The following is a 24,759-nucleotide window of genomic DNA, read 5'->3' on the forward strand; positions in this document are numbered from 1 at the left end:
AAAGTTAATAAATAAAACTTTATATATTTTCTTTAAAAAATAGTTACCCAACATATCTTAATAGCAAATCTAAACTATAAAAATATTACCTTTTTGGCCACATTAGTCATTATGGTTATTGATACATTTTTGACACAGTATTTGGCAGAGATGCATGGCCTTAAGATTCACTTACACCAAAGGATTATTTGTCCTTGCCTCTCCTACAAAATCATATGCTATTTCCATGATATCAAAAGCTTTGTGAGGACTTTCAGATGATAGCAGAGAGGAGAGGGCACCCTCTCTTTCTCTGTTTTTCTTCAGGAAATCAGCAATCATTCGCCAGCGTGTGCCTTCTGACTCTTCTTCTGCCCATTTGTATTCTGGAAGGATCACAGACTGGAGAAGAGGAAAGACAGAATCGTGGTACACCAGGTTGAACACAGACTTCAGAAATTCCTGGTCTCTCTAAAAAAGGAAAAGACAAATTTAAAATACATTAAATGTTTGATGGAATCCTACAATTGAGTTTCTAAAAAACTTGGGAGTAAAACTGTTTTGGATACTTCTGTATTTTGTAATATCTGTATTTGTGTGTGTGTATAGAGAGAGAGGCGGGGAGAGAACGAACCTGGAGAAGGGACGTAAGTACAACATGAAATTCATTTATACTTCATAAATATATAGACTGAAGATTATTTTATACAATACTTTGATTATTATTATGCAGGAAACAAAGTTTGCGTACATTGACCCAGCAAAAAACCAAGGTATCACTATCTTAGCCACTCATGTCACCAATTTTGAATTTTGGACTTTAGAGGGTTAGGCGCCATCCCCCAACCCTCAAAATCAGAGGAAACGTGAATATCTCCAGGGGGATGGGACACCTCCACTGCACATAGCTGGCTCCTCCTCTTACAACGTGCCACAAATATCTGATTGTGGACCGATTATCAGAGGCTCTGAAAGTTAAAGTTCAACAACATCTAGGTACCCAAATTTGTGAACCACTATTCTATAGAAAAGGTTTCTTCAGATGGTGAGTGAGTTCTCACATGTGGATTCCATTTCTACATAATGCAACTTACTTCAGTTCTTTTTCTCGCTTATATTCGTTTTGTTTATATTTCTTTTCTTTTTTTGAGAAGAGATCAATTGAAAGGCAAGCATAATAAACTCAGAGAGGGAAAGAGATAAAATATATACTATAAAATTCAAGTCATTCTAATGTAGATTGGGATTAAAGGTGAACCCCAAAATGGCTAGAGACTGCAATCAGAAATGTTTTATATTAGAACTGCATAATACTAGTAAACACATTTGGCTGAGATGGTCACACTGATTCTATTCTGTGTTGTATCCAGTAGGAATCAAACCCAGGCTAGTGCCACAGCGTAAAAGAAGGATTACAGCTTGTTCCTGCTCAAAACTCCTAAAACGTATTGATCCATTTGCTTGAAACACTATTTACATTCTTCCCCATCACAGCAATAGTGCCAACAGAATCTAACACTGGATCCTACTGTCAAGAACTGACAAAGGGTGAGAGTGAGGCTTAAGCATTTGGATCTTTCCAGGACTAGGCTTTTATGTGCACTCATGTATAAACTATAATTCTGGCTCAAAACAACAGTACTCCCATTTTCTTACCTTTTCAGATCTCTTCAATGTGCTCTCTTTCTCTGCCCAGGCACTCTAAAATCATAAAGAGACAAGGCCAAAGCCATCCATCAGGTTAGGGTGTCAGGAAAGTTGTAAACAAGCACAGAAGGACTCAAACAATTATGGAGATGTCTGACACAAAGGCAGAGGTGACCAGAAGGGGGAATAATATCTAGACCTCGGGGGAAACATGTGGAATTCTAAAACTGCTGAGAAACAACTAAAGAAGGAAAATGGTTGACCCAGAACATAAAATCCCCTTCATGTGTGTTGGGCAGAAACCAAATCTACAATTTTGGTTGATTTAACCCATTGATTTTCTTCTTTGTCAGGAAAAAATAATAAATGAGAGCACAAAGGTTGCTGGAGCTGATCTCCAGATGGGCTCGAAGAAGAGGAAGGCATATTTCTCTCTTTTCCTGCTGTTCACTGAGATTTTAAGCTAAACCCTACGCAGAGACACCCAAGGCTAAACAGATTCTGGTCCTTCAGCTTTTTTCTCAGAGGATTCATATTCATTTAGTTCTCTGATGATGTGAACATAAATCACTCAGTAATGACCACAGGAACGTCAAACTCTATGGAGCATTTATTTCAACTCACCACACCCTGTCATTGCATTCCAGCCCCTCCTAAGTCACTTCTTTCCAAAGAGTTTGGGCATTTTGCTTCTATTTCTGTTTACTTTGCCTCCTGTGATTTACCGCCACTTAACAACACCAGCTTAAGAAAAGCAGCTCCTTAAAAGTGCTATGAGGACAGAGCCATTCAGTTTTCTTGTGCAGGAACAAAACAGGGTTTCATTTAAGCTGTCCTTTCAGATTACTGATGCAATACATTTCACCCACCCTGAGTGCGTCCATAAGATCAGGCTGCTCCATGAGTTTGGGAAACGTCGCCAAAATTGGATTGCCAATCAAATCTGCATGAAGAACCAGAAATGTATTTGTTACTGATAAATGTGTTAGTAATATTTTATGTAAGACAGAAGTAATGTTCAGAAGAATTTAAATGGTAGCCTTGTACTTTCAAGATACCAAACATTCACAGTGAGAACACTTTGAACACATAAAGAATGTTGTTGGAGAAAGAACAACACTGCTGTCTCTGTAACAGGTCTGGCTGCAAAAATATCCTAAAGAAAACAAATATCCAATATAGTATTTCAAGGTGGAAAGATTACCAATAGGAGCAGCAGAAGAATGTGGTTCCACAATATGTAGAACACATAATTTATAGCAAAGTTCTTGAAGTAGATAAATGATCTAATTTTCTTTGCAGAGAAAAAAGCTTTATTCAGTTGAAAGCGGTTGTTTTACTATGTTAGAAGTATACTTGTAACAATCAAACAAAAATTTGCCCAGAGAATTTTGGGGACCCCTTGACTCTCACATTCATAAAACAACTGTCATTCTAAAGCAGTGGTTCTTATCCTGTGGGTCCTCAGATGTTTTGGCCTTCAACTCCCAGAAATCCTAACAGCTAGTAAACTGGCTGGGATTTCTGGGAGTTGTAGACCAAAATACCTCAGGACCCACAGGTTAAGAACCACTGTTCCATAGACTGGAAAGTGTTTAACCATTTGAATGATAATTTCTGTATAGGAGGCATCTGACACAAAAGAGGCTTTCTAAAATGTATAAAAGGAGATCCAATTACTATTGGAAAGGAAAATATTGGAAAAATTTACCGTGTTGTGGTCTTGTAAAAAGGCCACCGAATATAGGACTCAGATATACATGATACTAAAAGATATTGTAAAGGTTAACATTACAGTGAAATCTGAACTGCATTTGTTAGGGATGCTAGATGACAAATTAGAAAAGAAACATGGAAATTACTATTATATATTAATACAGCAGCAAGAATCATCAATGTCCAGAGATGGAAAGAACCAGATATACAGACATAGGAAGATTGACTGACAAAAATATGTGAACTAGCAGAGATGGACAAATTGACAATGTTGATTAAGGAAAAAATCCTTTGATATTTATTATTTTTATAGAACAAAGATTTTGCACTTATGACTTTTGTGGATTTGATCATTTGGGGATTTGATTTGAACATCAATGATGTATCACTAAGTACTAGACATTACTGCTACAGTGCTTACCTGTATTTTGCATATTTAGCCTGTCCCTGAGGAGCACATCACCAAGAATTTGACGATAAAACAATATGAGGTGGGTATAGCACATGCTGCCAATTAAAACTTCTGGTAGCATACTTGTTAAAAGAAAAAACAAAAGAAAGCATGTTGTCACTTAAGGTTTCTCCTGATATACTTCAGCACATCTTTAACATGCAAGATTTTTGAATAACAACATATTAATGTGGACAATCATAAATTACTACTTTGGGTTTCTTGGCTTCTAAGGAATTCTGGCATTCAAATGAAAAAAGGGAAGTAAACATACAATTAAATCCTAACCAAAGGAGGTAGTGTATACTATAGACCTCTCAGTGAGAGGTATTAAGCGATCTGCCATAAAAGGTAGCAATAAATATATTGTCTAGATAAGTCTTTTCTATGCAAAACTAAATGTCTGGGCCTATGCTAACATCATGGAGCCCCTGGTGGTGCAGCGGGTTAAACCGCTGAGCTGCTGAACTTGCAGACTGAAAGGTCACCTGCTCGAATCCAGGGAGTGGGGTGAGCTCCCACGGTTAGGCACAGCTTCTGCCAACCTAGCAGTTCAAAAACATGCAAATGTGAGTAGATCAATAGGTACTGCTCAGGCGGGAAGGTAACGGTGCTCCATGCAGTCATGCTAGCCACATGACCTAGGAGGTGTGCCTATGGACAACGTCAGCTCTTCAGCTTAGAAATAGAGATGAGCACCACCCCCCAGAGTCAGACACAACTAGACTTAATGTCAGGGGAAACCTTTACTTTACCTTATGCTAACATTATTCTTCAAAAGCAAAGTATCTGATTTACATGCCATACTATCTTTTAAGAAGTCCTCATATTAGCTATATTAAATGACTTAAATCCACCAATCCATTAATTGGAAATGACCTTTAATTTAGCCAAAATATTTAAATTGCTAAATGTAATGTACTGAACAGCAAAAAAACTATCAAAGTGGCTCTTCACAGAATTTGAAAACCAGTGATAATTTTGCCAGCATCACACACATATGCAACCCTTGAGAAAAGCTACTACAATTTATTTATTTATTTATTCTTTATTTTGTACATTTGTGCCCTGTCCTTTTTACCCCCGGGGAGTGGGGGACTCAGTGCGGCTTCAAACCAGCAAGCACTCATTTTAGTGCTAATCACAAACATAAAATGCAGTTTTAAACAATTCATTTTAAAATACATTATATTTATTAAAACATTTGTTTAAAATCCCGCTGGTTTAAAATCAGTGTCCGAGTCGGTCCATTGTCCTTCATATCACATTCAATCATCCCAATTGCTGCTTACAATGCAGTCATCACAGGAAATCAACATCAGATTTTGATCACTCACTTCAATACATCTTTAGACCGTGTACTTAAGGACCTCAGCTTCACTAGAAGTTGTGGCTGCTTCCTCAGTGCTATCATTTGGTGGAAAACATTACTGCTGGCTGTTGTAAAAGCAACAAATACATAATATTAATTTTACTGATGATAGATTTCTTTCTACTTGTATAATGTATTCATTTAAGTATTTTATATCCCACCCTTTATCCAAAGACCTCAAGGAAACTTACAACAAAATCCACTTACAACAATAAAAATACCAAAAGTTCAGAAGATTAAATATACATTAAATAGTTTTGTTCAGTTTAAGTTTAAGAACACTATATATGCTCTCGAGGGGAGAGTGGGCGGGGCCAACCGCCAAAACCTTTTAAATTTGACAGAAGATTCCGAAGCTGTACTGCGCATGCGCAGAAGTTCCATTAGTGTGTATTCACAGTTGACCACGCAGGGAAATTATAAAGTGTGAACCATCTGGATAAATTCCATTTAGCCCAAAGACTTTAATAAAAAAAACCAGATTTTAACTTGGCACTGAAATTATTATGATATTGATGCCAATCCTGCCTCTAGAGGAGGGGAATTCACCAGCCCAGGCAGTCTCCAATGTTCTCCAACTGATGCAACACGGAGGAGGAACCTTCCAATAGATCTCAGTTCTTGGGCACTGGCAGGACTATAGAGAGATACATCCCTCTGGTTTCAAGGTCCCAGGCTATTCAGAACTTTATCACCTGCACCTTCTGTTCAGAACAGAAACATATTGGCAACAAGTGAAATTCCCTTAGAAAAGGTATAAGGTTTCTGAATAGAACTCCTGTGAGCACTGTGGCTGCTACATTTTGCACTAGCAGCAGTTTCTGCAACCCCTTCTACACTGCTATATATTCTGGATTATCAAATCAGATAATTCACATTATCTGATTTGAATTGGATACTAAGTACTAGTTTTGATTCAGGGTCTCCATATATTATCTCCAGCAATTATCTCTGAATATCAGGTGCTGACCAGTAGGAATCAGAGTTGGAAGAGACCTTGTGGGCCATCCAGTCCAACCCCCTGCCAAGAAGCAGGAAAATCGCATGCAAAGTACCCCCAACAGATGGCCATTATACCTCATGTGCAATGTTCTATCACTGAAGTATATATTCCCCCCTGTGGGAAAGCTTGATTCCACAACTCCCACCATAATGAGCCCTCCTCCGCAAACGATCTGTTTCTCTTTTATCTCGCCAAGCTTTTAACTAGTTTTAATTAGTTCTTCTTTTAACCATTACATGTGGCCTGCCCATTGTCAGTGCGTTTGTGTTTGTGTTTATTGTAATTTTATATTGTTGTATATTCATATGTCCTTTGTAATTATGAGTTGTTTATTGTTTGCGTTTTCGGTTTGCTTTTGGTCGTTCTTTACTGTAATTGTTGTTCGAGCTGGGCCCCATGTAAGCTGCTCCGAGTCCCCATCGAGGAGATGGGGCGGGGTACAAATAAAGTTTATTATTATTTATATTATTATTATTATTATTATTATTATTATTATTCTGCTTAAAAGCCTCCAAAGAAGGAGCCTCCACCACATTCCGGGGCAGAGAGTTCCACTGCTGAACAATGAGAAGATGTCGCTGATATCTCAAAGATATCTAGTTAGCCTCTGTGTAAAAAGAATGCCAAATTGACTAGACCTTTAATATGATCCAGCAGACCTCTTTCCATGTGCTTTCTCTCTTCTTTTTAAAGCAATTTCTCATTTCTCTGCAATGTGCTTTTCTGCCCCACTTGTAGCAATTTGAGCAATTGTTTGACACTTAATGAGATTTTATCTAATTAATTTTAATACTGCTTCTCACTTCTCTGTTTGCAATGTTCCTTCCTATCAGATTTAAACCAGTGGCAGAGTAATACTGGTTTTGTTCTTTTAAACTTACAAAGTGCAACCACAGTATTAGGGTATCCAAAATTAATAAAATAGTGGAGGCTTTCCGACATAATCATGAGGATATGCTCACCAAGCAGTTTTCATTGTTAGATAAGTGAAATAAACGATACCTCTTCTTGAAATAGATGGATCTACCTCAACTCCTTTTTCATATGGGGTCCCACCATTCAGAACGAGTTCATAAGTTCTGCAAAATATACAAAGGGTGATAAATAAGCACTTTGTGACCTGAGGGTGAGAACTAAAGTGAAAATATATACTTTTTCTAAAATTACTGGAGATAAATAAATAAATAAATCCCCTCTGAATTTACAAAGCATTCATATTCTAAACAACAACAAAAAATGAAAACACACTTTTCTTAATGATTAAAAGTCAATAACTGAAAATTATATCCTCAAAATATTGCATAACACGGTTTCAGAAAGTCTTTCTTCCAAGGAAAGTTCAGGTAGAGAGTACGACTCTAGAGACCAGAGTTCAAATCCTCGCTTGGTCATGAACTCCTCCGGGTGATCTTTGGAAAACCACACTCTCTCGGCCTCAGAGCAATGGCAAACCTCTTCTGAACAAGTCTTGCCAAAGAAACCCTGTGATAGGGTTGCCACATGGATCAGAAATTACTTGTAGACATAGAACAAAAACAAAAAAAATAAAAGTATCTTTTGTTTTATGGACTGTATCCACTGTTGCACTGGTTAAGAGGAATGCTAGGAATATTACTTTTCCACACTTCCTTCATCTACTACCATTGAAAAAACTGCCATCTTCTCTGTAATGTTATGGGAGAGGGATTGAAGCTCAGCATTGAGACTGTGACACTGAGGCAGCAAAGCATTGGACTGAGAGGAAAATAAGATCCTAAATATTAGATATACGTCCCAGTTACACCAGATGCCTCTACCCAATTTTTAGAGATAATGCCCTTTCCTTGCAATATGCACCATTTGGGATAGCTCCCTGGCTTTCAGGGAGACTAGGAAGGCATTCTGGGACTTTCTAGAAGGAGAGCCACGAGTTTCCCTGGAACAAACTTTATAATATTGTATTATATAAAGCACTATGCATATAGTGCCGTGAGATATATTATTATGTACTATTCCTGTCAATTGTAAAATTCGGTCATATATCAACCTATATACAAATCCATCCAAACAGGTATCATACACTGACTGATAAAAGTGGAAAGCAATTTATTGGATGCTGACACAAAAAACAACATCATAAATAGACCCATCAAATCAAGGTGAGTTCAGGTTGATAGGTATATTAGCTTGTCTTTCAGAAGACAACATTCAGTAAATAGTTTTTATATTATCTGGCAATTTATGGATCCTGTTTGATGGATTCTGTCCAAGTCCTAATAGCTGAGGGAACAATCGCTTGTTGTAACCTTTCTCCATACCAAAGCAGCACTGATCTAGGATTCTACAGAAAGCACATAGACACAATATCTTGCATTCTCCTGATGGTGCATTTAAGCTTTAAACGTTACTGTGGCATCTTGAATCCTCAACTATGTGTCAAAACCTGCTTTTGAAATTCTCATACATTTCAATAATAGCTTACCATTTTGTATAAGAGCTGAATTAAAAAACAATGTCCAAAGAACTACGAGGCTCATAGCTATTTGCACAGCTCTGTGAGTCACAACTTAGGTTGGTCAAGTTCATCAGGTTAATACCTGTAAGGCTTCTTTGAGATCAAACATCCACCCTAAGGTGCATTTAACAGACGTCACCTAATGCAAAACTCACTAAATTTACTCGTTTTGAATTCCATTCCAAATGACTTACTTCTGTGTTGTTTAAACAGTACAATTCCATGCAGAAACACAAAGTCCCTGCTCCCCATTGCATTTAATCTAATCTGGAAAAAATGCTTTAGTATAATAATATGTTCCTTTGTAGCATCACAAAAATTATAAAGGGGACAGTCAAACTGTGACAAAGAAATGCTTTTGGCTTTTAGCTTCTTACTATAAAAGCTATGCATTGCCCTCCCAGTTTATAAGCATATCTAACCAGTTGGAGATATTCCAACAGAAGTTTAGAACTGTATCAGACATTGCAGTTTTGCAGACAAAAGAATCAATCATTCCACAGTGGTTCCCAACATCTGGGCCTACAGGTGTTTTGGACTTCAACTCCCAGAAATCTCAGCCAGTTTACCAGCTGTAAGGAACTGTAGGAACTGAAGTCCAGAACACCTGGAGGCCCAAAGGTTGCGAACCACTGTATACAGAAACACTTTGTGTGAAATAATCCCCATCTGTTTCCAGGACTGTTTGACTTAGATTCTAATCCAGATTTCCTAGGAAAGCAAGCATGTGTGGGTACATTTTATGATCCATTAGTTGATAGTTTGCAACTAGATATGCAGACCAAGTCAACCAAAATTATCTGGATCTTACTCTAACATTTACTCCCAACTAAAAGTTACCTGTTGAGGATGCTTTAGCCCCTGCATTTAGAACTGATAAAAGTTCTAAATGACTCATAGGCTCTTTCAACCTAAGAGCCTATGATTTTAATCCAAATGTTGATTATATGTAAATTAATGAGTAAAACAGAATTTTTGTCAGTCCACCCCATTTATTTATCTGTGCTCACAAAAATAGAAATGAGTTCCAGGTCTACAGAAGAATAATTTCATATGGCCCTGAAAAAATAGCATGCTGAAATTGTCAAGGTTTATGTATACAATACTATTAACTGCCCGGCTATGGAATGGAGAAGCAACACCTACAAACAAAGCCACAATTATACAATGTTTTTTGCATAAAATCTGCTTTTTGCCTTTGGCCTGTTGAATGGTTGACAAGGATTTGTTTTATTACCTGGGTTCCTGTTTTTGTATTATTTTGTGTCATTTGCTGATGATTATTGTTGTTGTTGTTGTTATTATTATTATTCATTTTAAACTAATGCATTAAGTTGTTGATATATGCCCTCTTAGATTATTCTAACTGGGCCAGAAAGGTGGGCCATAAGTCATAAAGAAACAGATGCAGATAAACATATATGTGTGGGATGATACACAGAGAGACATAAAATCCTAAAATGTATTAGAATCAATCAAGTTTACAGCTCTAGTGTGGTATAGCAGTTATAAGTAAGTAAGTACAACACAGCATCACAGCAGGAATTTAGCTAAATCCAAATTCTTATTCAGTCATTAAAATGGCTGAGTGATCTTGAACCAATCGCCTACTACACAGAAATTATGAGAAAAACACTACATACATTCTTTGAGCTCACTGGAAGAAGGGTGGAATAACAATGTAAACTGTAATTCAGCATTAATTAATCCCCTTTGAACTAGAAGGGAGAAATGATTTTTTAAACCCTCTTCATTGTTATTCGAACAGGCAACCATTTGTATATCCTCTTGTTTCAGCTATTAATTTAGAAGACAAAACACTAAAGTGTTCCATCAGCTCAACACAATTTTCTGTCTGGTAATGATGACTGGATTGTATGCTTTGCGGAAATTCCTGTGATGTTACAGTGGTACTTTAAATTTGATAAATGTCAGTCACATATTTTGCTGGTACTCTCCATACTTGTCTCTTCCTGCTAACTCTCAACACTAAATCTAAGAAAAGCAACAAAAGAAATGGGTGTTCACTTCTTTGTAGACCAGTCATCACACAGCAGGTACAACTTGGTCATTAAGCCAACGGAGGGTGCGGTAACATTTGTGGGTCAACTTGACGCACACATTCTATGTTTTCAGTCGGAATGATATAGGCACAGAAAAATCCATGATTTCTAAAATGCCTGATTTATTGTGCTATCTCTGCTTCTCTGAAAAAACAACTCAAGTGTTTAATAAAGTTCTTCTTGCATTTAAAATCCTACTGTTGACATGATCCTGTTTCTATTTTGAGATAATCACTAGGAAAGACTGCTTCTTGACCACCAAGAAATTCAGAAGTGTTTCTTTAATTGTAAAGTTGATTTTTAAAAAAATGCTATCCAAAAAGAGGAGCTATGGAAATTCCATACATATCCAGTTGTTTTTGGATCTGGATTTGTCAAGGACTAGGATTCAAAACCTCACTTATCTCACAGTCACAAGATGGGCAAGGAATTATCTCCAGCGATAGTTCCTCAACAATAAGTAAGAGTAAATATTTAAATAAAGCTATCATATTCTACCTTAAGTTTCTTTTCTCCAAGCTAGACATATTCAGCAATCTAAGCTGCTCCACACAGGGGATAGTTTTCAGACCTTTAACCATTTTATTTTATCTGCTCCTCTTCTTTAAATGCCTAAACTGTATGGCTAAAGCTGAAGTTTTAAGTTATTGAAATGCTAAAAGTTTGGGAACTGAAGGGAAATGATCCGAATTTTATTGGAGGTAGCAACAGCAATACTTTCATTTTGCCACTCCCACCCCATGGCTATAATCCTGATATTCCTTATTGCCACATCCCAAAGAGGAGTCCCAAAATCTTTATCAACAGAGGTTTTAGCAAAGTTTACTTCCAGAACAGTACGTCTTTGAAAAACTGTGGGGTCTTAATTGTCTGTTCAAGCTTCAACAACTTCAAAATTAGCTTTCCAACTGGGATAGTACACAGTACAATATTGCTAAAAAAAAACCAAGGGAAGTAGAGACATAGTGGTATCATTCCTCACAAATCAATGCTCAAAACAAAACACAATCACGTGGCAACCTGCTATTGTGCCACTTCAGAGAAAAAGTGCCTCTCTCTGGGCACAAACCCCAGTGGTTTCAGTATTAGGTATATGTAATCTCTCTGCCATGCAAATGGAGAAACTACCATGAAAAACTAATAATGGGGCATGTCCTGAAGAATGAGCTCCCTCATGGGGTTATTTAACACAGTGAATATTTGAAAGAAATTTGCAAGTAAAAAGCTGGCAAAGCAAGCAATAAAAAATGTTTTCTTCTTACTCTATTTTAGTCCCCTTTTCACAAGTCTTCATTCAGGACTGAGGAAATACTATAAAATATAAATTGTCCATATGGACATGTTGAAAAGGGGGGGGGGGGGATCTGTGCCTGCTACACATTTGGTTTATTTCCAAACCACATTTATATTTAGGGGGCGAAACATGTGTAACACTCTCAGAAACTGTTAACAGATCTGACATACAGTTTCAGTATTAAGTCCAGGCTTTATGGCACATTGAGCACAAGCTTTGAAATGAATCATTCTTGCAGCACTATGCAAACGGAGCTCAAGGATTTGTGGTATGGTGAGAAAAGGACATTCAAAGACAACTTCCTTGGGCTGAGTTCCTGGAATGCAGAAACTACAAGAATGTTTGGGTGGGAAAAAGCTGTCACTCAAAAGCATTCATCAGTTTTGCCTTGCCCTACCTAGAAAAAAAAATCAAGGTTAGCCTTATTGAACTTTGGGAGGAGGAAAGAAAGGAATGCATACCAATTTATAAACTATTTTGCGTACTTCTTTTTGTAGATCAGTATAAATGTATGAACAATTGTTTAAAGAATGAGAACAATGTGTGTGATTAGAATGAATAGTTACAGTCTACTAATATTCTTCTAAAAGCTTAGTAATCACTGCATTTTTATAGACTGCAATCCTCTGCATGCTTATTTAGTGAACATGCTTGAAGAGCAAATTACAAATGTAAGAAAAGTAAAACCTAAACCACATGATATCTTCACTTGAAGGTTTTGCTTGGCTTCTACACATCTCCTCAGTGGGCATATGATGGGAGCACCAGGACTCTTTAAGATCGGTTGGTCCCCAAATCAGGACATCAGTTCAGTAATGGGTTAAACATTAATTTAAAAGCTGCCTTGGGATCCACTTTGGGAGAAAGTGGAATAGAAATGTAAAAAAGTATATGTTCTTTTAAAGGATTAACAGCATAATGGTTAGTGAGTTCTTACTGAGACAGATGTTAACACCCTAATGAAATGTTACCCTATCTTAAGAAAATTTTAATTTCTATACCTGTCATGCTTCTTAAGCTTACTTAGGGTAAAGTACTAATCCTGGCCAAGGATTCAGGCTCCTCCCAGAGTGAAAGGCTGTCAAGACAGCTGGGCCAGATCCTAACCAGAACCAGGAGCAACTGTCTTGACTGCCATCTCGTGTTCCCCAGGATGAGTTCCCCTGTTGCTGTCATCCTGTTCAGCCTGCCCTCCACCTTGTTGCAGCTGTCCCAAGCCATGCTACTCACCTGCTGTGTTTGTGGATGCTCCGGCTGACGTCAGACAACCACAAGACAGAGGTGGGGACATGGGAGGTTTGGGGATTCCGAACACTAGATCCAGGATGCTAGATCAGCTCCACATTACTGGTCAGTATAGCAGGCCCCCTGTAATCTGTTTCCAGACTGACCCATGGATAAACTGACAAAGGCCTAAATTTCTAGACCAAAACATTCTGACTTATAGTCAAATATATACATGGCAAACATTTTGTTTTTATTGCTTTTTGAAGTTGAATATTTTTGGCTATAATTAATTTGCCTTTGTTATTACATTTGGTAAAACTTTGTTTTTTGTCCAAATGATATCTCTGGGCTAACAAAGTGTGCATGTGTGAAAGAGATTTTTACAGAACAACAGCCAATCACAGATCCTTCAGGTCAATGCACATTTTGTGCACTTGGAAATTATCAGTGCATGTAAAATGATACTGGCTGACCATCCAGAATTCCAAAATCCAAAATTGTCTATATGGTTGGCAAAAATGACATTTTTGCTTTCTGGTGGTTTGATGTACGCAAACTTTGTTCAATGACCAAAATAATTTAATATACTGTATAAAACTGTCTTATGGCTGTGTGTATAAATACATAAAAGAGATATAAATTGATGTTTAAACTTATTCCCCTCTCCAAGACATCTACATAAATAAAAGTATTCCAAAATACAAAACATTTCTGGTCCCAAATATTTCAGGTAACGGATACAAAACCTGTATTTATTTATTTATATTTATTCATTTACTTCACTTTTATACCACTTTTCTCACCCCAGCGGGAGACTCAAAGCAGTTTCCAACATAAATGTAGCTAAATTTAATGCCTCACATACAGAAACCTAACATAACGGTAATAACATACAATTATCAATTAAACCATAAAACACAACATCATTTATCAGCATAATTGCTGTGAAAATGAGAAACACATCTGGAAATAATTTAAGTAACAAATGTTAGAAACCAACAGCTGTTCTTAGACAAACTTCTCTTCCTTTCACACTGTATAATACTCATCAACATATCCCAAGGTATCTAAGTCCAAAGTCTAAGGAGTTATTCTCCAAGTATGAGAAGTTCGTGAATGTTATGGACAATGCACAACGCCTCAGTGTTGCTCTCTGCTTTCCTGGGCATAATCCATACAGCACATTTTCCCTTTTGGCTCATATATCACAGCAGGCATCACAAGTAGCTTTGTCTACTTGCTGTGCCTCAGTTTGTATTGGTTGTACACTACCTATCACCTGCCTGAACAAAGGAAACTTACTTGGAGGAAACCGGAAGTCCACTTGAGTCAAAGAGTTTTAGAAATGCCCAGCCACAGCTTAATTCTCCTTTCTCACCTGTTGACTAGAAAAGTAACACTTATGATACAGGCTGTTCAAATGGAAAATGATTAGGCACAATCCAGCAGTCAGGTCCCACATAGCTATGCATTATGTGTAGCTGAAGCAGGAATGGCTATGGAGCCCAACTGAAACTTCTACCTTTCTCTCAACTTCCAACTCAGGACCCACCTAGTATCACTAAAACCTAGGTGGGTCAACAAATAGATATGTCTACGGTAGCTATACCCTGGTGCTCTCCAGATGTTCTCTGACCACTGAACATGCTGGCTGAAGACAAAGGAACTTGCAATCAAAACTATTGAGAGGGGCAGCAGTCGATCTCACAGTGGGCTATAATCACGACTATACTGAAAAATAGTCTCACTTTGTATTTTCCCCTAGTGCCTCCCACAGCAGTAGCAATTTCCACAGGTCTGGGGGCCAAATTTTAGCCTCATGACTCAGCCAAGCAAAGCATCATTATCCCCAACTACTCCAGAAAAATTTAAATGGCCACTTCCCATTTTGTAAAAAAAAAACAACAACAACAAAAAAGCACAGTTGTCCTCCTGTCCCTGATACAAAGTAAAGTGTGTGGAAGCTTTGTTTTAAGTTGGGAGGTAGCTGTGAAGGATGCCCATTGCCCCTCAGGCACTTTGGGGATTCACATCTCTGAAAAAAGCACTGAAAATGAATTTGCCCCCAAATCTTCAACAATGCCTCTGAGGGGACAAGAGGACGAATATTATGACAATATTGTCTCCCTAAGGACAGTATGGTGGATGCTTGTTTTAAGGCAAAATCACAACTCTCTGAATCTTGCAGGAGTAAAAACAGCAATTGCAGCCTAAAGGCCACAGAATTCCTACCACATCCTAGGGTTATGCTGAAAGTTAAAGAGTGAAACAACATTAATCCACTGATATTTCAGAACCTCCAAAACAGGTAAATAAAACATTTGATTAGCTTCATCAACATTTTCATTTTGACATTAGCAAGTAATATTGATTTGTTATTTTGACATTATCAAGTAATATTGATTTGCTATTTTGACATTATCAAGTAATATTGATTTGTTATTTTTTGTACTGCTGTTGTTATTGTATATCACCAAGTGTGTTCCAATTCATAGCAATCTTATCATAGATTTCCTTGACCAATTTTTAGTGTTTTCTGTTTAGGCTGAGAGTGTGTGATTTTGCCCAAGGTCACAAAGTGTAGACTACTGCGCATTTGAACTCTAGCTTCAAACCAGTATAACACACTGGTTCCTTTTAATGTACCAGTCCTTATTTATAATGTTTTCAAGTTTCACATGACAGATTTTTAACCAACTTATACTTGAGAACCAGGCTGCTGGATCCTTCCATGGGAGAGTAGCAAAGAAACATTTAAACTATGCCAGTTCAAAAGGAAGATTTGCAATCTGTTGACACTTCTGTCTGGTGTATTATGACACATCAATACAAAGAGGCCATTTTCTAATAGTTTCCTACTGGAAGTTAACTCTTTCAACTTACATTGCGAATATAAGTAATCCCAAGTTCAAAAAGTATGCCAATGTCTAGAGATGTTGAATTGGATCTAATAAAGCAATCACCATCAAGCAAGCATGGCAAGATGCCAGTGACCTATAAAACAGGGAGAAAACAAAAATCTTGAGCATTTAATTTCAAAAGTCTTTCTAAGAAGGTTGAAAGAACACTTGTATTGCTCTTCCTATTGTTTCAAGGGACAATGAATCTAATCATAAACATTAGCACTTTCCATACCATCCAGCTGGGTGTACAGGTTCCCCCAGACTGGTCAGAATTTGGTGGAAATTGTAGCTGTATTTTCAACATCCATACAACCTTCTTCCTGACCCCTTTTAAAATCAGTCCTGAGAGTTTCCGATACAGAATGAAATAATAATAATAATAATAATAATAATAATAATAATAATAATATTTTTTGTATTCCGCCCTCTCTCCCCAAGGGAACTCAGAAAACTGTCTGTATTCATTGTTACATTTTCCCTGCTAAACTTGAGGGGTGGAGGCAGGGAGGGAAGAAACAAACTTCATTTCCTCATAACATCTTTAGCTACCAGGGTAATTTTCCTTTCCTTTGTTAGAATTATAGTGCTAAGCTAGTATGGTCTAGTGAAGACCTGGCTGTTCGAACAAGCATTTGATTAAACAGTGTAATTGAACATAGGAATATGGAATAATGGATGATGAGACTGAATTCTGATTTTACTGTTGAGGCGCTAATGATTGTTATACGGATGTTTAATGATTTATGTTACAGTTGTTTTTAATTGCCCTATACTTATCCCTGATGTTATGTATTGATGTTGTTCACCGCCTTGAGTCGCCTGAGGGCTGAGAAAAGCAGTATATAAATAAAGTAAATAAATAATAAATAAATAAATAAATAAATAATATCACAATTAATTGACAGTACATAATTTTTCCCCAAAACGAAAAACAAAATTAGAAATAACATCCAAGATGGGGAACACAGACACTGGAGGAAGGGCATATAAATAAATCTATATAAATAAAAATATAATGTTCGTTTGTGGGACTAACATAACTCAAAAACCACTGGATGAATTGACACCAAATTTGGGCACAATACACATAGAGAGACTTAAAAAACCAAAATAAAATGCATTACAATGCATGCACAAAACTACATATATCCGCAAACACACATATATACAAATATATGCACACACATAAACACACACAGAGCACATATACACAGACTGGGCCACAGCAATGCGTGGCAGGGGACGGCTAGTAAATAAATAAATTTATATCCTGCCACATCTCCCCAAGGGGACTCAGGGCAGATTATATATGGGGAGGTATGGATTTCATGGAAGAAATGGCAGGGACAGAGTGAAACTATATCCAATGCCACTACTTAAATTACTAAAAGCTACCAACAAGCAAGGGTCAAACCCTGATATATGTACAGCATGACTGGACATGGAAGCATTAAGAGCTACAAAGCATTGCAACATATTAAATTCTGAAACAGAATGCCCCAACTTTTATCACAACTGTAGAGCAGTCTGGAGGAGTTCTGAGAATGTTAATTCCCAAAGTGCTCTGCAAACAACAACTGGGAGGGTACTGGATATTTTTCCCCACAAAGAGATATGGTTGGATTGAGACTTGTTCTTCCATAAAGAAAGGACTCCTCCTGTTTGTGAAAGAGATTCAGATCCAACACAGACTTTGTTGCAAGGAGGGAGGGGAGTTTTCACCAAAAAAAAAACAGCTCCACCTCCCACTATGCTGAGAATGTGTCTGACTCTCCAGATTAGATTCTTAAGGAAAGGGTTGCTACTAATCACTTCCTCTCCCACCTATTTCCTCTAGTGAAGTACAGGAACTTTCCACTAGTGAAGTGCTACCCATATTGGTATTCCTTAACCCATGAGCACTAGCCATCAAAGTTGAGCTAACCAATAATATAGGAGTCAGTATCTCTTCAGCTCTAAACACACATTCTGAGAAAAGAAGAGGAGGGCTATTTATTTATTTATTTATTTACAATATTTCTATCCCGCCTTTCTGAAGCCCGAAGGCAACTCAAGGCGACTTACAAATTGGCAGCAATTTGATGCCATAACAATCCACAATATATGATTAAAACTTTTAAAACAGCATTATAAAATAAATATAAAATAAATACAATACAAAAACCATTAAAACATAAAATAACCAATGACTCCTACAAAAATGTGGAGTTCTTCTCCCAAATCATCATTATTATTATCCTCATCATCATCAAGGCATCTTATAAGAGAGTACTAAAACATTCACAAAATATGAAAATCCAAACTGGCTAGAACAAAAAATAAGTAGTCTTCGTTAAAAGTTAACATAGTTGATTTACTTGATTTACTTACGAACTTCATGTATTTAGCATACAACTACATTGCTTATTGGTTTCGTATTAACTGAATTATACTTAAAACTGCTATACTGTACTATTGAGGAAGGCTTCTGATGTAAACAGACCCATATTCTAACTGTACTATAAAGTACTATACCTCTGATACAGACTCATACTCTAACTCTACTATAATGTAGTATACTTCTGCTGCAAACAAACTCATAGATCAACTGACATCTCACTGCAGCATCCACCGACTCAACTCACCTCTAACTCAAACTGACTCAAGCCTCAACTGACTTAACTGACTCTAATTGACTTCTGATTCAAACACATTCTAAAATAGAGTCTCACTTTGAACATTCTAAGATCAGAGTCACATGGTCAGTAGCCCCTCCCACAACCTCTAACAACATAGAGTTAAGGAAAAAACTGCATACCAATATATACATACAATATAGTGAGCAATCTCAATTAGTTACATAACAAATAGCTAGTAAAGGAGACTTATAGAAGGTTGCTATTTCCAACACTATAAAATAACAAGCAGACATTAGTATGCGGAAATGGAAATAGTTGGTGCTAACCAGTCATATCTTGCATTTAACAACAACAACAACAACAACAATATTTATTTATACCCCACCACCATCTCCCCAAAGGGGACTCAGGGAGGCTTACATAAGGCCAAGCCCAGAAATACATTGCAGCACCCCCTCCGGGGTGAAAAAGATGGGATACAAATATGTTAAATAAATAAATAAATACAATTCTATTATTTTAAGCAACTCTGCATAAAGGAAATTGTAATTGCATGGCTCCTTACAGCTTCTACAACACTTCTTCAGATAAAGTGATGCCATCTACTGAAGAATTTGTGATATTTCATCCCATGTAAATCTCTCGTTTTCTCTTTCTCTCTAGGACATAACTTAAAAACCAATTTTCCTTTAAAATATATTTAATCCAAGTCTCAGAGGAAGGCATGAATTCAACTGAAATGCAGCATTATACAAGGAAATTAATTCCCTTAATAGATTTTATGATCTCAGCTTTTGTTCGCTTTAAGAATTTATATAATATCTCACAGCACACACAGGGCACAATTTTTAGGGCTTTTTTTCTGGAACAAAGAAGAAATAATTTTGTTAACTATTTCAGGAAACATATCTGGGCTAGATGGGCCTTTATCTTGATTCAGCAAGTTTTCTCCTTATGTTTTTAAATTTTACCTTATTAGATCTCTCCATAATCTTTACTAATCACTTACCCTTGGAGAAAAAGTCCATGTTTTTGGATTTTTAGGTTGCCATGTAGCTCTAACGGTATGAATGTTACTCAGGATCTAAAGTGATATAAGAAGGAACATGGAAAAATTAAAAATATAATCTAAATTACTTTATTCAGTGCTTAAATCACTGAAGCAACCAAGATCAATAAGAAAGAATCTCAACTATTTCACTGTATTCATATGGTCTAAGAGACCAGCCATCACCATCTTTCGTGAATAAATATGGATGTCAGGCCATTTCAATTCATTCTGCAACAGAGCTGCATGCATAGCACCATCTTCCAAATGAACAGATATACATTTCAATGTAGGGTAACAGTCGATCCTCTTTTAACACAAGAAGGGAAGAAGGTGGACTTACTTCTTTGTTAATTAATATTTCACTCTTGTGTTCACAGCTAACACTGTTTAATTCATAATGCAGAAGGGAAAAAATGAAGGTAAAGGAATTTGGAATATCTATATCTCAGCTATAATGGTCTAAAAAGGAATTAGATTGTTTCCTCTATTACAAGACATTCACTAGATACTGGATTAGTTCAGGACACAATTCAAGATGCATGTTCTGACTATGAAGCCTCATAAGGTCTGGATCCACATGACCCAAAAGATCATGTGTCCTCCTTTAGCATGCCTCAATTTACAGATTCTCACAGAAAATCTTTCTCTTGGTCTCACAGGGATATTTGAGGGATCATGTGAAGGCCCTCTCAATTGTTGCTTCCAAATTATGTAATTCCCTTCAAAGGTTTTTTTATCACCAGTTGCATTACAATCTGACAGTATGTTGATGGTACAAGATGTACTCCATCACATCGGGAAGGCATCAGGTTGGGGGAAGTCTGCCCCACAGGTGCAGAGGTATATATTCTTCCCTCGTCTTCAAAAAGCTTTCTTAAAATGATATTTAATGCTGATGCTTGCATTCAGAAATAGTATAATAAAATAATGAGATATACAGTTTTATTTGCTCACATTTTGGTGGATATCCCTAAATCACACAGAGAATGTGTAAACCAGGCATGGGCAAACCCAGATTTGGGAGTCAGATGCTGCCCCTTGGGCGTTTTTCTCGAGCCATCCTCTCTCTCGCCATCCTCTCTCGCCATCCTATTCTTCCTTCTCTCTTTCCTTCCTCCTTCCATCCTTCCCTCCCTCTTTCTCTCTCCCTCCTTCCTTCTCTTCCACCCTTTTGTCTTTCCTTCCTCCCCTCATTCCTCCCTCCATCCCCTCCCTCTTTCTCTTCCAGCCTTCATTTCTTCTATCCTTCTCTTCCTCCCTTTCTTCCTTCCTTCTCTTTTTCCTTCTTCCTTTCCTCCTGGGGGATGTTTAGCTGGGAGAAGAGAAGGTAGAGGGGGAACATGAGAACCATGTTTCAAGATTTAAAGGGATGTCGCATTGAGGAGGAAGGGGAAAACTGATTTTCTGCTGCTCTAGACACCAGGGCAAAAGGAAGGAATGGTTTCAAATGGCAGGGAAAGAGATTTGACTGAAAAGATTAGGAAGAACTTCCTGGAAAGTGGCATAGGCTGCCTCAGAGTGTGGTGGAGTCTCCTACTCTGGAGGCTTTTCCACAAAGGCTAACAGGTGTGCTTTGATTGTGCCTTCTTGCATGGCAGGGGATTGGAATTGATGGCCCTTAGAGGTTGCTTCCAGGTCTAAGATTCTATATCAGAAGTAGGCAATACGGCATCTAATGGATGCACTTTTTCTCTCCCATTCACCATCTCATCCTGACTAAAGTCAACCCTTTTGGGATCCAAACATTTCCCGTCTTTCCTTCACTTTCTGCCTCTGAAAGAAAAGAGGATGGGAAGGAAAGGGCAGGGAGGGCACTTGAGAAGAACCCCCCTCCTTCCTGGCCTGCCCATTCCACTCTGGCCCACCCACCTCACTCCGGCCCACCATGCAGCCCCCAAGTTAGAAAGTTTGCTCATGCATGGTGTACTCATCTCAAAATACAAGATGACAGCTGAGTAAGCACATATATTCTATGTCATAAACTTGATTGAAAAGCAGGGAGAAATCCAAATTTTAACACATCAAGTTGACTGACCTGTAATACTTACTCTGTTACCATCAAAAAGGCAAAGTCGAACATGTCTGCTGAGGACCTGTATGCTCAGTCCAGGAAACGGAATAGCTTTACAGTTCCATAGAGTCACAACTAGTGCTATCCGAGTTGGCCTTGACTGAATCTGAAAGACAGGCAAAATGGCAGTGAAATATTAATGGTGCAGTGCTCTTCCTCCTTACTTAAAAATTCAATGGATTTTTGTTTTGAGAAAGGGTTTTAGAAGTATGGTGTTAGCTTATACTAGAAATGTAAAAGCAGCAAGTAAGTTTTAACTTAGTGTCTCCTTCTGTTATGCATAAGACGCTAACGAAAGAGCTACCAAACTGCTTTCATCTATAATGAAGAAACGGCAGTCACCAAGTGACAAATGCACAGGCCTGAGCTCACTGTTTTGCACAGATGTCTGGTTCCTAGGAGACTTCTACTACTTTGATGTGATTTTCCAAGCACTAATTAGAGAACTGCCATATCATAACTGAACCATATTTCTGTGTATTATTTTCAAGGGACAGAAAATATGCTTCCCATGGGTTATACCAGTTTTAATTTCCAAATTGCTACTGAAACATAACACAGATAACCTACAGCAAAACAAAAATATCTTAGATTTTCTTTCTGCTATCTTTTTCAACCCAAACCCATCAAATCTAACATTTTTTCTCAACTTATATTACCCTGAAGATATCAATAACTAAGAACAAATACTTACAGTGCCTTTTTCTGAATTCCATACTAAATCACGAAAAGAAAGACCGGAAGATGTGAGCTCAGGTTGCAGGAAGTAAGAAGCTCGAAACTGAATTCCTAAAAAAACAACATGCTATTTTTAAAGTGGTTTTGTTCCTCGTCCTTTTCAGTTATGTTCAGTGTGTTGTGTAAAAGTTATACATTTAAATATTGCAACAAAAGCTAAACTATAGTTCGTATCCCAGTTTTACATGAAGTTTTATCCACTTCAGAGAAGCATGGGGCCACATGCCGAAAAGGACATTTCATCCTCGGCTCCTGCACAGCCAGATGCAGTAACCGAGGATGAAACATTTGCTGTATTATAGCGTAGACACTCTGTACTGGAGGTCTGCAGGCCAAAATAACAAAACTCCGGCACAGAGTGTCTAGTTAGACCATTAGGGGATCTTTGACCTCACTTCCAGCCGGCGAAGCAGGGAGCAGCAGAATGCCGCAGGAGACACATACCTGGGGGCCCTGTGATAGCCATTACCAGCAACCACATAACCACAGCAACCATCATCCAATCTATTGTTCAATTGAAGATTTAGCCAATGAAATTCAGCAACAAAAAAGGTCGCTAACAGGCAGGTTAGTTAAAGAATTCCCCCTCTTCCTCCTCATTTATCACACAAGTTAAATAATATCTATTCCAACAAAAGAAGCCAACTGACAGATGAACAAAGATGTCACTAAGCAGGTAACTTAGTTTTTGGTTTATTAAATACAGCTATATATTATAATTATACATTGTTGTTATTTAAACTATAAATATCGCAAAATTATGGTTTGTTTTTTTCTCAAAGCGACACCCCACCTGAGTTATACTTGGTTTTTTGGTGAATACTGACACACCAAGCTCAAAAGATTGCCCATCACTGACCTAGGATCACAGATCACATAGCAGCAAACCCGATTTTGGCATCATGTGTATATTTGATAGGAAGAAAGCAATAATCCAAATTCTCTTACAAGTACACTTACATGAAATGTACTTAACAGTGTTTTTTATCACATTCACACTTGACACATGTGTTCATTTTTTAAATTCTCTTATTTTGAAGAAAAGAAGGTATTGTAGAATCTGTCAAAAGGATTCTGCCACAATTGCTCACCCTAACCTAAAAACTAATAAATGCAATAGTAAAATACTTATTTAAATCCACAAATGTAATAGCAGAAATTACATTCAGCAATCAGAGGTCTATCATCTCTTAATCAATATCTATATCAGTTTAGGAGAATCTTTTTGACAGATTTAATGAAACAGTATTACAGAATTCCTACCTGTATTGTCAAGTATCTTGGTCCCATGCTGAGAAAAAGAGGATAGGAAGTGAATTAACACAATATAATTAATTGACCAATGAATTAATACCTTCTTCCAAGAGTTGTGCAAGTGTTGAAGGCCGAAATCCTGCAGGAACTGCTCCCATAGTTGTCAGTGCATCTAAGGTATTATTCTATTCAATCAGAAAAGAGAGATGTCACCTCTCAGTATCTGCTAACAATTCAGCTTTGTCATCACAATAGTCTCAAAATTTTAAAGCAAGTCATGTATTGAAAAACAAAGATTCTGTAGAGCCCATTGATACTTTTAAAAAGGCTCTGCCAATGCATTTCACTCATACTTTAAAAATCAGGGAACATAGTAGGCTATTTACTGCTGAGTAGAACATCATATAACATCCCTAGGGATATTAGATCGCCCCCACTCCCTCTTGACCTTCAGAAAAAGAGTAAAAACTTGGCTTTTTGAACAAGCATTTCGAAATGCAGCAGAATAAATAATTATGAAATAGGAAGAAGGAACACGGAATAGCTAGACAATGCTACTGGATAATGATTATAACAGGACGAAACTGGTGATGATATGTTTTCAATAGTTTAATATGGTTTTTATAATATTAGGTTGAATGTTTTTAACTGTACTTTTATGAATGTATGGCTTCAAATTCTGCCAATTCTGTAAGGCACCTTGAGTTGCCATAAGGCCGAGAAAAGCAGGCTACAAATGCCATAAATAAATAAATAAATATTTTCTGAGTTGTTATCCAGCTATAACACAGTAACCATTCCCAGATAGCCTATTTTGACAAATGCAATCACATGATGAATGAACCCATTATGCCTGTTTCATGTTGTAAGCAAAACCT

General features: G+C 37.3%; 1 protein-coding gene across 2 annotated transcripts in view; it reads right to left on the bottom strand.

Moving 5' to 3' along the window:
- NPHP1 (nephrocystin 1) overlaps window positions 1-24,759 on the bottom strand; it is a 36,100-nt gene continuing 11,341 nt past the window's right edge. The window contains exons 9-20 of one of the 2 annotated variants that reach the window (XM_067463298.1): window positions 23,982-24,066; window positions 22,584-22,678; window positions 21,867-21,995; window positions 19,777-19,851; window positions 16,130-16,240; window positions 14,549-14,631; window positions 7,171-7,247; window positions 5,131-5,230; window positions 3,764-3,876; window positions 2,496-2,569; window positions 1,636-1,680; window positions 1-381 (exon numbers count right to left, since the gene is read on the bottom strand). In XM_067463298.1, coding sequence (XP_067319399.1) covers window positions 172-381; window positions 1,636-1,680; window positions 2,496-2,569; window positions 3,764-3,876; window positions 5,131-5,230; window positions 7,171-7,247; window positions 14,549-14,631; window positions 16,130-16,240; window positions 19,777-19,851; window positions 21,867-21,995; window positions 22,584-22,678; window positions 23,982-24,066 — 1,197 coding nt within the window. In that variant the 3' untranslated portion in view covers window positions 1-171. Of the gene's footprint in view, window positions 451-1,635; window positions 1,681-2,495; window positions 2,570-3,763; window positions 3,877-5,130; window positions 5,231-7,170; window positions 7,248-14,548; window positions 14,632-16,129; window positions 16,241-19,776; window positions 19,852-21,866; window positions 21,996-22,583; window positions 22,679-23,981; window positions 24,067-24,759 lie in introns of both variants that reach the window. The other variant, XM_060754485.2, reaches the window with a different exon arrangement.

This window comes from Anolis sagrei, chromosome 1 (genome assembly GCF_037176765.1).
Source record: "Anolis sagrei isolate rAnoSag1 chromosome 1, rAnoSag1.mat, whole genome shotgun sequence".
NCBI classification, from domain to species: domain Eukaryota; kingdom Metazoa; phylum Chordata; class Lepidosauria; order Squamata; family Dactyloidae; genus Anolis; species Anolis sagrei.